This window comes from Acipenser ruthenus, chromosome 3 (genome assembly GCF_902713425.1).
Source record: "Acipenser ruthenus chromosome 3, fAciRut3.2 maternal haplotype, whole genome shotgun sequence".
NCBI classification, from domain to species: Eukaryota; Metazoa; Chordata; class Actinopteri; order Acipenseriformes; family Acipenseridae; genus Acipenser; species Acipenser ruthenus.
The window spans coordinates 92,566,092-92,579,691 of NC_081191.1; the positions used below are offsets into that span (position 1 = coordinate 92,566,092).

The 13,600-nt window shown below is 41.0% G+C and overlaps 1 protein-coding gene across 4 annotated transcripts in view; it reads left to right on the forward strand.

Annotated features, from left to right (window-relative positions):
• ctdspla (CTD (carboxy-terminal domain, RNA polymerase II, polypeptide A) small phosphatase-like a) overlaps positions 1–10,605 on the forward strand; it is a 60,719-nt gene extending 50,114 nt beyond the window's left edge. For 2 of the 4 annotated variants that reach the window (XM_033993237.3, XM_033993239.3), the window contains 2 exons: positions 5,649–5,834; positions 6,434–10,605. In XM_033993237.3, coding sequence (XP_033849128.2) covers positions 5,649–5,834; positions 6,434–6,559 — 312 coding nt within the window. In that variant the 3' untranslated portion in view covers positions 6,560–10,605. The other 2 variants (XM_059018780.1, XM_059018781.1) reach the window with 2 other exon arrangements.
• Positions 10,606–13,600: the final 2,995 nt, after the last annotated feature.

The window sequence follows — 13,600 nt, forward strand, 5'->3', positions numbered from 1 at the left end:
GACATGTTAATAGTTTATATTTATCAATTAACAAAATGCAAAGTGAGTGAACAGAAGAAAAATCTACATCAGATCAATATTTGGTGTGACCACCCTTTGCCTTTAAAACAGCATCAATTCTTCTAGGTACACTTGCACACAGTTTTTGAAGGAACTCGGGCAGGTAGGTTGGCCCAAACATCTTTGAGAACTAACCACAGTTCTTCTGTGGATTTAGGCAGCCTCAGCTGCTTCTCTCTCTTCATGTAATCCCAGACAGACTAGATGATGTTGAGATCAGGGCTCTGTGGGGGCCATACCATCACTTCCAGGACTCCTTGTTCTTCTTTACGCTGAAGATAGTTCTTAATAACTTTCGCTGTATGTTTGGGGTCGTTGTCATGCTGCAGAATAAATTTGGGGCCAATCAGATGCCTCCGTGATGGTATTGCATGATGGATAAGTATCTGCCTGTACTTCTCAGCATTGAGGAGACCATTAATTCTGACCAAATCCCCAACTCCATTTGCAGAAATGCAGCCCCAAACTTGCAAGGAACCTCCACCATGCTTCACTGTTGCCTGCAGACACACATTCGTGTACCGCTCTCCAGCCCTTCGGCGAACAAACTGCCTTCTGCTACAGCCAAATATTGCAAATTTTGACTCATCAGTCCAGAGCACCTGCTGCCATTTTTCTGCACCCCAGTTCCTGTGTTTTCGTGCATAGTTGAGTCGCTTGGCCTTGTTTCCACGTCGGAGGTATGGCTTTTTGGCCGCAAGTCTTCCATGAAGGCCACTTCTGACCAGACTTCTCTGGACAGTAGATGGGTGTACCAGGGTCCCACTGTTTTCTGCCAATTCTGAGCTGATGGCACTGCTGGACATCTTCCGATTGCAAAGGGAAGTAAGCATGATGTGTCTTTCATCTGCTGCAGTAAGTTTCCTTGGCCAACCACTGCGTCTACGGTCCTCAATGTTGCCCATTTCTTTGTGCTTCTTCAAAAGAGCTTGGACAGCACATCTGGAAACCCCTGTCCTGCCTTGAAATTTCTGCCTGGGAGAGACCTTGCTGATGCAGTGTAACTACCTTGTGTCTTGTTGCTGTGCTCAGTCTTGCCATGGTGTATAACTTTTGACAGTAAACTGTCTTCAGCAACCTCACCTTGTTAGCTGAGTTTGGCTGTTCCTCACCCAGTTTTATTCCTCCTACACAGTTGTTTCTGTTTCAGTTAATGATTGTGTTTCAACCTACATATTGAATTGATGATCATTAGCACCTGTTTGGTATAATTGTTTATTCATACACCTGACTATATGCCTACAAAATCCCTGACTTTTTGCAAGTGTACCTAGAAGAATTGATGCTGTTTTGAAGGCAAAGGGTGGTCACACCAAATATGGATTTGATTTAGATTTTTCTTCTGTTCACTCACTTTGCATTTATTTAATTGATAAATATAATCTATTAACATGTCTATTTTTGAAAGCATTCTTACTTTACAGCATTTTTTCACACCTGCCTAAAACTTTTGCACAGTACTGTACATACATACATACAGTGGTTTGCAGACGTATTCACCCCCCTGCAAAGTTTTCACATTTTGTTGGCACCTGAGCGTACTCCATGACACTTTCAAATTAGACGTTACATGTAGAATCTACACAAAGTTCTCCACATTGATAAAGAATATAAATAAGTAAGATTTACAGAGAAAAACTGATTAATCTCAGTTGCATAAGTATTCAACCCCTTTGCTACTGCAGCCCTAAATCAGCTCAGGTGCAAATTATTTGTTTGAAAGGTCACAAAATTAGTGAAATGGATTCAGCCTGTGTGTACTCAAAGTGGTTTAACTTGTACGTAATTTCCTTCAGGTATATAAAGACTCAAGCTGCAACTCACTTAGTGATCCAACAAAGCAGCCATGAAGACCAAGGAGCTTTCGAAACAAGTCAGGGATAAAGTGGTAGAAAGGCACAGAGCAGAAGAAGGATATCCCTCTCAGCACAGTGAAGCCCATCATTAAGAAGTGGAAGATGCATCATACCACCCAGACACTACCCAGATCAGGTCGCCCTCCCAAACTGAGTAGCCGGGCAAGCAGGAAACTGGTTCAGGATGTCACTGAAGCAAACAATGACCTTGAGAAATCTGCAAAATTCTGTGTCTGAGATGGGAGTCGGTGTTCACACATCAACAATAAGCTGGTCCCTACAAAAAGCTGGCCTGTATGGACGGGGGGCAAGAAAGAATCCATTACTCAAAAAGCCTCATCTTAAAGCACGTATGGAGTTTGCGAAAAAGCATGTAGATGGTACTGCAGATATGTGGAAATTCCAAGCGTTACGTCTGGCGCAAGCCCAACACTGCACATCACTCAGTTAATACCATCCCAACTGTCAAGTATGGTGGTGGCAGCATCATGTTATGGGGATGCTTGTCTTCAGCAGGGACTGGGAAGCTTGTCAGGATAGAGGGGAGAATGGATGGTGCAAAGTACAGGCAAATCCTTGAGGAAAACATGTTTGTGACATTATTGGTAGGGGGTGAATACTTCTATATATATATACAGTGGTCTGCAGAAGTATTCACCTCCCTGCAAAGTTTTCACATTTCGTTGAATTACAAATAATTTATGCACAGTTTTTCAAATTAACTTTTTTTTTTATTCAAAGCTGTAGTGGTTAAACTGAATGCTGTTATATGAGGAGGAGGTTAAATGTCAGCAAAACTTGCAAAGACAATGTACAAAATGAAATTTACTGGTTGCATAAGTATTCAGCCCCTTGACCCTTTGCAGTCAATTTATTAAGTGCGCGTCAGATCCAATTCATTTTTACACACACAGTTAATTTTAGACGTGCTGTTTAAAAGTATTTTTTTCCACAGTCAAACGGGTTTAAAAGGCCCTGCATATCAACAAAGCACTCACTAGGCATCTCCAGCCACGCCCCACCCTTTCGTTCACTATAGCTTTCACATATGCTAAGAAATAAATAATAATAATAATAATAGTCCTTATGGCCTCCATTATCAGATGCCAGGGGCAAGTATGACTATTCATGAGATACGCCCTTTTTTTTTTGTATTTTTTTTTCGGCTTGTCTCGGCTCCTGTCGCTCCCACTCGCCCATTGAATGGTTTTCTCTGCTTTTTCCGGAGAAAAAATGACTAAAACCCCGTTTTTTGCGTCTTTTTGATGATGTCGGACCAGGTCCGACATAGGACCGCAAAGGGTTAAGACAGTACTTGGTAGAAGCACCTTTTGCAGCAATTACTGCTATGCATCTTTTTGGATAGGTCTCTACTAGCTTTGCACGGTAGGATGGTGATATATTTGCCCATTTTTCACAGGAAAATTGCTCCAGTTCTGATAAGTTTGTTGGGGATCATCGATGGACTGCAATCTTCAAGTCTCACCATAAATTTTCAATTGAATTCAAGTCAGGACTTTGACTGGGCCACTCAAGAACATTAATTCTCTTGTTCAACCACTCAAGTGGGGCTTTGGTTTTGTGCTTCGTGTGATTGTCCTGCTGAAATGTGAATTTCCTCCCCAGTTTCAGAGTCTTGGCTGACTCCAAACAGGTTTTCCTTAAGGATTCACCTGTGCTTTTCACCATCCATTCTCCCCTCAAGCTTCCCAGTACCTGCTGAAGAGAAGTATCCCCATAACATGATGCTGCCACCACCATGCTTGACAGTTGGGATGGTATTGACTAAGTGATGTGCAGTGTTGGGCTTGCGCCAGACGTAATGCTTGGAATTTAGACTGGAAAGTTCAATTTTTGTCTCGTCTGACCACAAAACCTTTTTCCACATGTCTGCAGTACCATCTACATGCTTTTTCGCAAACTCCATACATGCTTCAAGATGAGTCTTTTTGAGTAATGGCTTCTTTCTTGCCACCTGTCCATACAGGCCAGCTTTGTGTAGGGACCAGCTTATTGTTGATGTGTGAACACTGACTCTCATCTCAGACACAGAACTTTGCAGGTCTCTCAAGGTCATTGTTGGCTACAGAGTGACATCCCAAACCAGTTTCCTGCTTGCCTGGCTGCTAAGTTTGGGAGGGTGACCTGATCTGGGTAGTGTCGGTGGTATGATGCATCTTCCACTTCTTAATGATGGACTTCACTGTGCTGAGCTAATCAGTGCCTTTTGAAATTTTCTTTTACCCTTCTGCTCTGTGCTTCTGTACCACTTTATCCCTGACTTGTTTCAAAAGCTCCTTGGTCTTCATGGCTGCTTTGTTGGGTCACTGTGTGAGTTGCTGCTTGAAAGTCTTTATATACCTGAGGGAAATTATCTACAAGTTAAACCACTTTGAGTACAGGCTGAAACCATTTCACTAATTCTGTGACCGTTCAAACAAATCATTTGCACCTGAGCTGATTTAGGGCTGCAGTATCAAAGGGGTTGAATACTTATGCAACTGAGATTAATCTGTTTTTCTCTGGAAATCTTACTTATTTATATGCTATGTTCATTTTTTAACTTTATCAATGTGGAGTAGTCTACATGTAAAGTCTAATTTGAAAGCGTCGTGGAGTATGCTCAGGTGCCAACAAAATGTGAAAACTTTGCAGGGGGGTGAATACTTCTGCAAACCACTGTGTGTGTGTGGTTATTTATTTTTAAACGACAACAAAAACAAACCATTTTCCTTTTGGTTTAACAGTCAAGAGTTCAAACAGCACCTTCTAATGTTTCTACTGAAGAGCACAACTATATGATATGCAGCACTGGTACTGGAAACACATGATTGACAGCAAGACTAGGGCTGGGGATTGTGTTGCCCATTTTTCTTCACTCAGACCCCTTATTACTAAATACCTTGGTATCTCTACATAGGTAATCGTCTCCTGTTTTAGAAATATGCTACATATTGTCACGAGTAAGACATCTTACAAGTAGAATGGCCCCTTGAAATGTTCTCCTTTTTCTAGGAAAGCAGTACAACTGGGGCTATGGGGAGTTTGTTGCTGGATAACTTCACTCAGACTACTTGCTCACTAAATATCTCTGTATCCTTGAATAGAAAACCGTCTCCTCTTTTAAAAACATGCAAGAGATTGTAATGAGCAGTCTCTCCCACAAGGGCAGTGGTACCAGTGTGTGTATAACTCGAGATTGTAATGAGCATTCTCTCTGTGGTATCGGTGTGTATAACTCTAGAGATTGTAATGAGCAGTCTCTCCCACGAGGACAGTGGTACCAGTGTGTATAACTCAAGAGATTTGTTTTAAACTGGCAGAACTGCATTCTGCTTCCTTTCGTGTTTAATATTCAGATAATGTTTCTAATTAGTATGATTGATTTACATGCAATAATTTCTTGCAAGCCTAAACTCACAGACACAGTTTAAAGTAGGATAAAAAAAAATAAGGAACTTTATGGACAATGTATTATTTTTATTTTTTTTCAAAGCCCTAAAGTAATAGCATATTTTTTATGTATTTCTTTATTTTATTCATGATCATTGAATAACTGTTCAGGAATACAAGCAGCTGTTGAGGGCAGCTTTCTGCTTTCTGAGTCCTGTCGATTTGGTTTGAAGAGATTCCATCGTGCTTAAGCATCATTAGTTACTGGACTGTTTTTACTTGTGTAACTTGTAGTTTCATTGCACAGTGCTCATGGTCTCTTGTGCTCTTGTTTTTAAGTATGCAGACCCAGTGGCAGACCTGCTGGATCAATGGGGTGTATTCAGAGCCAGGCTGTTCAGAGAATCCTGTGTTTTCCACAGAGGGAACTACGTCAAAGACCTGAGTCGATTAGGAAGAGAGCTCAGCAAAGTTATTATAGTGGACAATTCACCAGCATCCTACATCTTCCATCCAGAAAATGCAGTAAGTGTGTGTGTGTCGGTGTGTGTGTTTAATTTTTGCAATCCTACTTTGTATACCACAAGACAGAGGACCTTTACACATGTACTTGTAGTATCAGCTTTCCAAGTGTTTATGACTATTTACTAACAAGTACTGCGTAAGTGAAATCACCCAGTAAATGAGCAAAGGGACGTTCATTTCATTAAGACTTCAAAGTCACTGCACAACTCGATATATTCATCATTCAGTACTGAAATGTTAGACTGTATCCTCCTGCAGGGAGTAGGGATGTGAAGTCAGAATATGGTACACTGTCAGATTTTGGTACAGGAACTAAACAATGAATTAAACATGAGAATCTGGTCTACGTGCTGATGACATTGCAGCACCCTTCTAAAGTACCAACCCGTGTTTCAATCCATGGCCATGATTTCCGATTGCTTTTTAGCCTTTTGAAGAATTATCTAATGATTGGTCTCTTCTGGTTGAGTAACGATGATAAACTAGACAGTTTCTCTTGAGATAAGCTTGTTATTTGTGATCTATTAATGACAATTCAATACAAATATTTAAATACAAAAATAATCCTCCTTTTGCCTCCTCCTCCCGCCCATTGCTAGGTCCCTGTGCAGTCGTGGTTTGATGACATCACAGACACAGAGCTGATGGATCTGATCCCTTTCTTTGAAGGACTGAGCAAAGAGGAGGACGTGTACAGTGTGCTTCAGAACCTCCGAAGCAGGTAGCGCCGTCTGAGACCCTGCCACTGCCTCGAGGGCTCCAGAACCAGCGACGCCAACCCAACGTAGCCCAGCCCCCTCCTCCTTGAAGGCTCCAGAACCACCGACCACTCCCCCCACCCCCCCCGAACCCAGCACCCTCCTCCACTCGCCTCAAGGATTCCACAACCACCGACACCAGCTCGGCCCCCTCCGAGCCCAGCCCCCTACTCCACCGACCCCCTGCCCAACTCCTCCTCCACCGGCCCAGCCCTCTCCTCCACCAGCCCGGCCCAGCCCCCTCCTCCACCTCCACCCCCCCCCCCCCAGCCCAGCCCCCTCCTCCACCAACCCCCAGCCCCCTTCTGCACCAGCCCCGCCCCCTCCTCCTCCGACGCCCAGCCCAGCCCCCTTCTCCACCCCCCAGTAGGACTCCAGAACCACGAGGGCCTTGTCGTATCCAGCACAGCGCTCAAGAGGGCTGCTTTTGGTTTATGTCGCAGAGAAGCAGCTCTGTTGCAGATCTTCCTGTTCAACCTGAGATGACTGCATTGTGTGCTCAGTTCTAAAAGGGAGACACACATCCTGAAGTCGTAATGGACACAATGAATACGGACAACAGATTTTACAATACTTATAATAACTTCTTTATATTTACCAAAAAAAGAAGAAAAGGGGAAAAAATAGTGTTTTGGGTAGTTCTCTGACAATTTCATTTTGATTTTTGTTGGCCTCTTTTCTTGCTGTGCAGGCAGTTTCTACTTGATCTATAGTTGTTTACCTGACCCTTTTTCTTTCTTTTTCTCTTACTGAATGAAGTGCCTTTTTCAAATGTTGATTTTAATGGGGGAAAAAGTTACGTTTTGTACACAGCATATTTCCAGAGGACTTGTCTTTTAATGACTGTATGCTTTAAAAGAAATTATAATGGATCTTTTATAAAGCAATGTTATTTATGCAAAAGGTTTTTTGTTTTTAACTGCGGACGCTGGGTTTATGTCGCCACACAATCTTGTGAATGGTTTTTCTTTTAAACTGGCTTCAAGTTCACACCGTTCTGTGGAGCTGCTTTTATTTCTTTTGCAGTTTATTATCTGTAGAGCTGTGTTAGTGTCACTATAGCCTTCAAGGACTTTGAAAGACAAGAATGCATTTGCAATTGCTGTTACTCCTTTTCATTAACGTTATTTTAACAGAAAACACTTTGATTAAAAAATCCCTGAATCCAGGACAGGATTGGGAATGAATTAGGGTGCCAATGGTTTTGTTTTTAAATTGGTGCCATTTTACAGGAAAGCACCCAGTGAGTGTAAAGTGCCACAACGTCCAACTGAGTGTGACAAGCCTGTGAGGCACTCTGTCAAGGTGCTGGAGCACACACCCATAGCCTTATATAGAGATTATAGGAGCGTCATTAGAAATACACAGAGCACACTCCCATATCCTTGTATAGAGATTATAGGAGCGTCATTAGAAATACACAGAGCACACTCCCATATCCTTGTATAGAGATTATAGGAGCGTCATTAGAAATACACAGAGCGCACACCCATAGCCTTGTATAGAGATTATAGGAGCGTCATTAGAAATACACAGAGCACACTCCCATATCCTTGTATAGAGATTATAGGAGCGTCATTAGAAATACACAGAGCACACTCCCATATCCTTGTATAGAGATTATAGGAGCGTCATTAGAAATACACAGAGCGCACACCCATAGCCTTGTATAGAGATTATAGGAGCGTCATTAGAAATACACAGAGCACACTCCCATATCCTTGTATAGAGATTATAGGAGCGTCATTAGAAATACACAGAGCACACTCCCATATCCTTGTATAGAGATTATAGGAGCGTCATTAGAAATACAGAGAGCACACTCCCATATCCTTTTATAGAGATTATAGAAGCGTCATTAGAAATACAGAGAGCGCACACCCATAGCCTTGTATAGAGATTATAGAAGCGTCATTAGAAATACAGAGAGCGCACACCCATAGCCTTGTATAGAGATTATAGAAGCGTCATTAGAAATACACAGAGCGCACACCCATATCCTTGTATAGAGATTATAGGAGCGTCATTAGAAATACACAGAGCACACTCCCATATCCTTTTATAGAGATTATAGAAGCGTCATTAGAAATACAGAGAGCGCACACCCATAGCCTTGTATAGAGATTATAGAAGCGTCATTAGAAATACACAGAGCGCACACCCATATCCTTGTATAGAGATTATAGGAGCGTCATTAGAAATACACAGAGCACACTCCCATATCCTTGTATAGAGATTATAGGAGCGTCATTAGAAATACAGAGAGCACACTCCCATATCCTTTTATAGAGATTATAGAAGCGTCATTAGAAATACAGAGAGCGCACACCCATAGCCTTGTATAGAGATTATAGGAGCGTCATTAGAAATCCAGCAGCAAATAGCAAATGCCCTTGTATTTCTTGGAGATTTCTCCAGAAGCATTTCTAAGGCTGGTAAATAGTGAGGATTGCTTTGCATAAGCAAGGGTCCACTATGGCACACAGATTATGTTTTGTTCTGCTGTTGCTCAGCAGGCTATGATGTTTGTTTGTTTGTTTTTTCTTTGCAAAGAGATGATGTGAAAGTGTGCCTCCTAGAGTTTCTAAGCGTTGGTACACAATTGCAAATGGATCCTTTCATTATTTAAAATGAGCCTCTTTTTTTTCTTGTGCATTCGTTCATTTAATCTTAAATTTTTTGGAGATTCATAAAGAAGCCATCTTGGGGCAAGCTGGTGTAGCTTTGTATTTTTGTTCATGCTGCTGTGAGCGTACAGTCACCAAGTGGAGTCGACCAGCGGCTAATGAAACTGTTCCTCACCACTGTGCCTACGCCTGGACATACATCACCACTGTATGCAATAAAGTCGGAAGACAGACTGCTTGATGAGGCGCTCCTGGTTCCTGCCCACTTCAGCTTTTCTTTTATTTTTTTTATAAAGGTTTTATACCCATGTTGTCAGATACTGTAGGTATATCTTCTGCAGTGTGCACAGTAAAGCTCTCTTTACAGCAGACAGTGTTACAAACCTTCAGTATAAAAACAATAAACAGTGTATATTTATATGATAAGATATTTGGAGGTAAGTCTATTTTGCAGATATTTTCCAATGTATTGCTGTGAATCCAGTAGGATCCAGATGCGATGGTGGTATTGTCAGTTCTTCAGTAACTTTGTTTGATTTACATGCGCACGCTCATACTATGTGCAAGCCGTGTGCTTTATCTTGGTTCATTATCATGTTCCGTATGCACTCAGCCCAGTTTCTCCAGAACAACTCCTATTTCTCACATCATATACTAACTGCAGCATTCATAATGACACGCAGTACCATTTTAACAACTTTAAATATTTTTTTAATTGTATTGTTTATTCTGTTTTGGGTATAAAATGACTAGCGCTGGTACTTTTTATTGTGGAATGGCTTGGAACAAGCTGCAGTATGGTGTGTGCTGGAGATTCCCTGCCTAGACAACGTGGCTTATTTGATGACCCAGGAAATGGGAATAAAAATATCTGCAAAGTTTTGCATTTCAAAATGAGTGTGCAACAGGAGGCCATCACAGTAAGTCGTGAGAATGTTTGTAGAAGTTGAGGAGTTTTTGCAGTTTGTAAACCCTTCACATGATTGATAGCCATTGTAGATTGTAATGGGGTTTTCAGGAACTCCTTTACACGTCTATAGTGTGTCATTGGAAACCACTGCATTAGCAGATTTGGGAAAGGACTTCACTTTGTGAACGTTAACGAGAAGGCACTTTGCTTTGTGTAATACCCACAACAGAGATTTATTTGTATTCTATTTTATTTTGTATTTGCATGTGTGAATGTAGCAGTCGAGCACTTGACTAAGGGAAGTGTAGTTGTATTATTATTATTCCGTGTTTGGATCCGCTGCTGCAGAGTGCAGGGTTTTAACTGTAGAAGAGCTTTACTGGGCCTCATGTTTTCAGTGATGTGTTACGCAGTTTTGTGTTCTATATCCTTCAGACAATGACATGTCATATTAAAGCACCTTTTTAAAAACACAATTTTTATGACTAATATCATTTTACTGTACCATACATACTCCTGAAATAAACACTAAGCTAGCCATTTGGTGTGGAAATGGTAATGTCGAGACACAAACATTGCTTTTGTTTTTAATTGTATTCATTGAAATTGAATTGGCTTTTTTGTTTACTTTTTGGTTTCCATGGAACATTGAAATTGCCTTCATTTATTTCTGAAAAAAAAAAAAAAAACGTTTATACAAAACTGTTGAACAGAATCTAAAGATATTCACAATATTTGTTCTACTTTTAAGACCAGCTTCTGCAGTGCTTCTCTTTTTAAAGACATAATGTCAATGTAACATGTTGCAAGGAATTGCAAGGCTTGTTTTGTCCCAGGGGTCATTCTCCAAAAGTCTCTAATTCTTGCCTATGTACTTTGGCCCTTCCCAACAGGACCCACAGTTAAACTTAGAACAGCAAGCAATCCGAAAAAAGGTATTAATGCATGTTTGCCTATTTCAGAGACTAGAGGGTACAGAAGTCTTTTCTTTCCCTGATCTAACAAAGCTCTGATTAAGCTTGTTTTTATACCTACCTCAGTTACATCATTCCTCAATGAATCCTCTCTTCATTATCGCTGCTCTGGTTACATCATTCCTCAATGAATCCTCTCTTCATTATCGCTGCTCTGGTTACATCATTCCTCAATGAATCCTCTCTTCATTATCGCTGCTCTGGTTACATCATTCCTCAATGAATCCTCTCTTCATTATCACTGCTCTGGTTACATCATTCCTCAATGAATCCTCCTTCATTATCACCGCTCTGTTTACATCATTCCTCAATGAATCCTTCATTGTTGCTGCTCTGGTTACATCATTCCTCAATGAATCCTCTCTTCATTATCACCGCTCTGGTTACATCATTCCTCAATGAATCCTCTCTTCATTATCGCTGCTCTGGTTAGATCATTCCTCAATGAATCCTTCATTATCACCGCTCTGGTTACATCATTTCTCAATGAATCCTCTCTTCATTATCACTGCTCTGGTTACACCATTCCTCAATGAATCCTCTCTTCATTATCACTGCTCTGGTCACATCATTCCTCAATTAATCCTTTGTCGCTGCTCTGGTTACATCATCCCTCAATGAATCCTCCTTCATTATCACTGCTCTGGTTACACCATTCCTCAATGAATCCTCCTTCATTATCACTGCTCTGGTCACATCATTCCTCAATTAATCCTTTGTCGCTGCTCTGGTTACACCATTCCTCAATGAATCCTCTCTTCATTATCACTGCTCTGGTTACACCATTCCTCAATGAATCCTCTCTATTATCATTGATCTGATTACACCATTCTGCAATGAATCCTCTTTATTATCATTGATCTGATTACATCATTCCTCATTGAATCCTCTCTTCATTATCATTGATCTGATTACATCATTCCTCATTGAATCCTCTCTTCATTATCAATCCTCTCTTTATTATCATTGATCTGGTTACATCATTCCTCAATGAATCCTCTCTTCATTGTTGCTGCTCTGGTTACATCATTTCTCAATGAATCCTCTCTTCATTATCACTGCTCTGGTTACATCATTCCTCAATGAAACCTCTCTTCATTATCGCTGCTCTGGTTACATCATTCCTCAATGAATCCTCTCTATTATCATTGATCTGGTTACACCATTCCTCAATGAATCCTCCTTCATTATCACCGCTCTGGTTACATCATTCCTCAATGAATCCTTCATTGTCGCTGCTCTGGTTACATCATTCCTCAATGAATCCTCCTTCATTATCACCGCTCTGGTTACATCATTCCTCAATGAATCCTTCATTGTCGCTGCTGTGGTTACTATTCCTCAGTGAATCCTCTCTTCATTATCACTGCTCTGGTTACATCATTCCTCAATGAATCCTCTCTTCATTATCACTGCTCTGGTTACATCATTCCTCAATGAATCTTCCTTCATTATCACTGCTCTGGTTACATCATTCCTCAATGAATCCTTCATTGTCGCTGCTCTGGTTACATCATTCCTCAATGAATCCTCCATTATAGCTGCTCTATAGGTACTCTCTCCTCTGGTTACATCTAAATTCCTACTTGTTTATAATTATACAATGTTCTATATCTATTAATTAACAATACACAGGTTGTGTGAATTCAACTCTCACAGTTCCTTCAATAAACACCTACACATTACTGTGACTTGCAGCAGCCGCTGAGTAACAAGAGCAAACCCTAGTGTGTTTACCCTACACATCACACATTCAGGACACACATTGTGTTTACCCTACACATCACACATTCAAGACACACATTGTGTTTACCCTACACATCACACATTCAAGACACACATTGTGTTTACCCTACACATCACACATTCAGGACACATTGTGTTTACCCTACACATCACACATTCAGGAAACACATTCTGTTTACCCTACACATTACATTCAGGACACACATTGTGTTTACCCTACACATCACACATTCAGGACACACATTGTGTTTACCCTACACATCACACATTCAGGACACACATTGTGTTTACACATCACACATTCAGGACACACATTGTGTTTACCCTACACATACAGGAGGACACACATTGTGTTTACCCTACACATCACACATTCAGGACACATATTGTGTTTACCCTACACATCACACATTCAGGACACACGTTGTGTTTACCCTACACATCACACATTCAAGACACACGTTGTGTTTACCCTACACATCACACATTCAGGACACACATTGTGTTTACCCTACACATCACACATTCAGGACACATATTGTGTTTACCCTACACATCACACATTCAGGACACACGTTGTGTTTACCCTACACATCACACATTCAAGACACACGTTGTGTTTACCCTACACATCACACATTCAGGACACACATTGTGTTTACCCTACACATACAGGAGGACACACATTCAGGACACACATTGTGTTTACCCTACACATCACACATTCAGGACACATATTGTGTTTACCCTA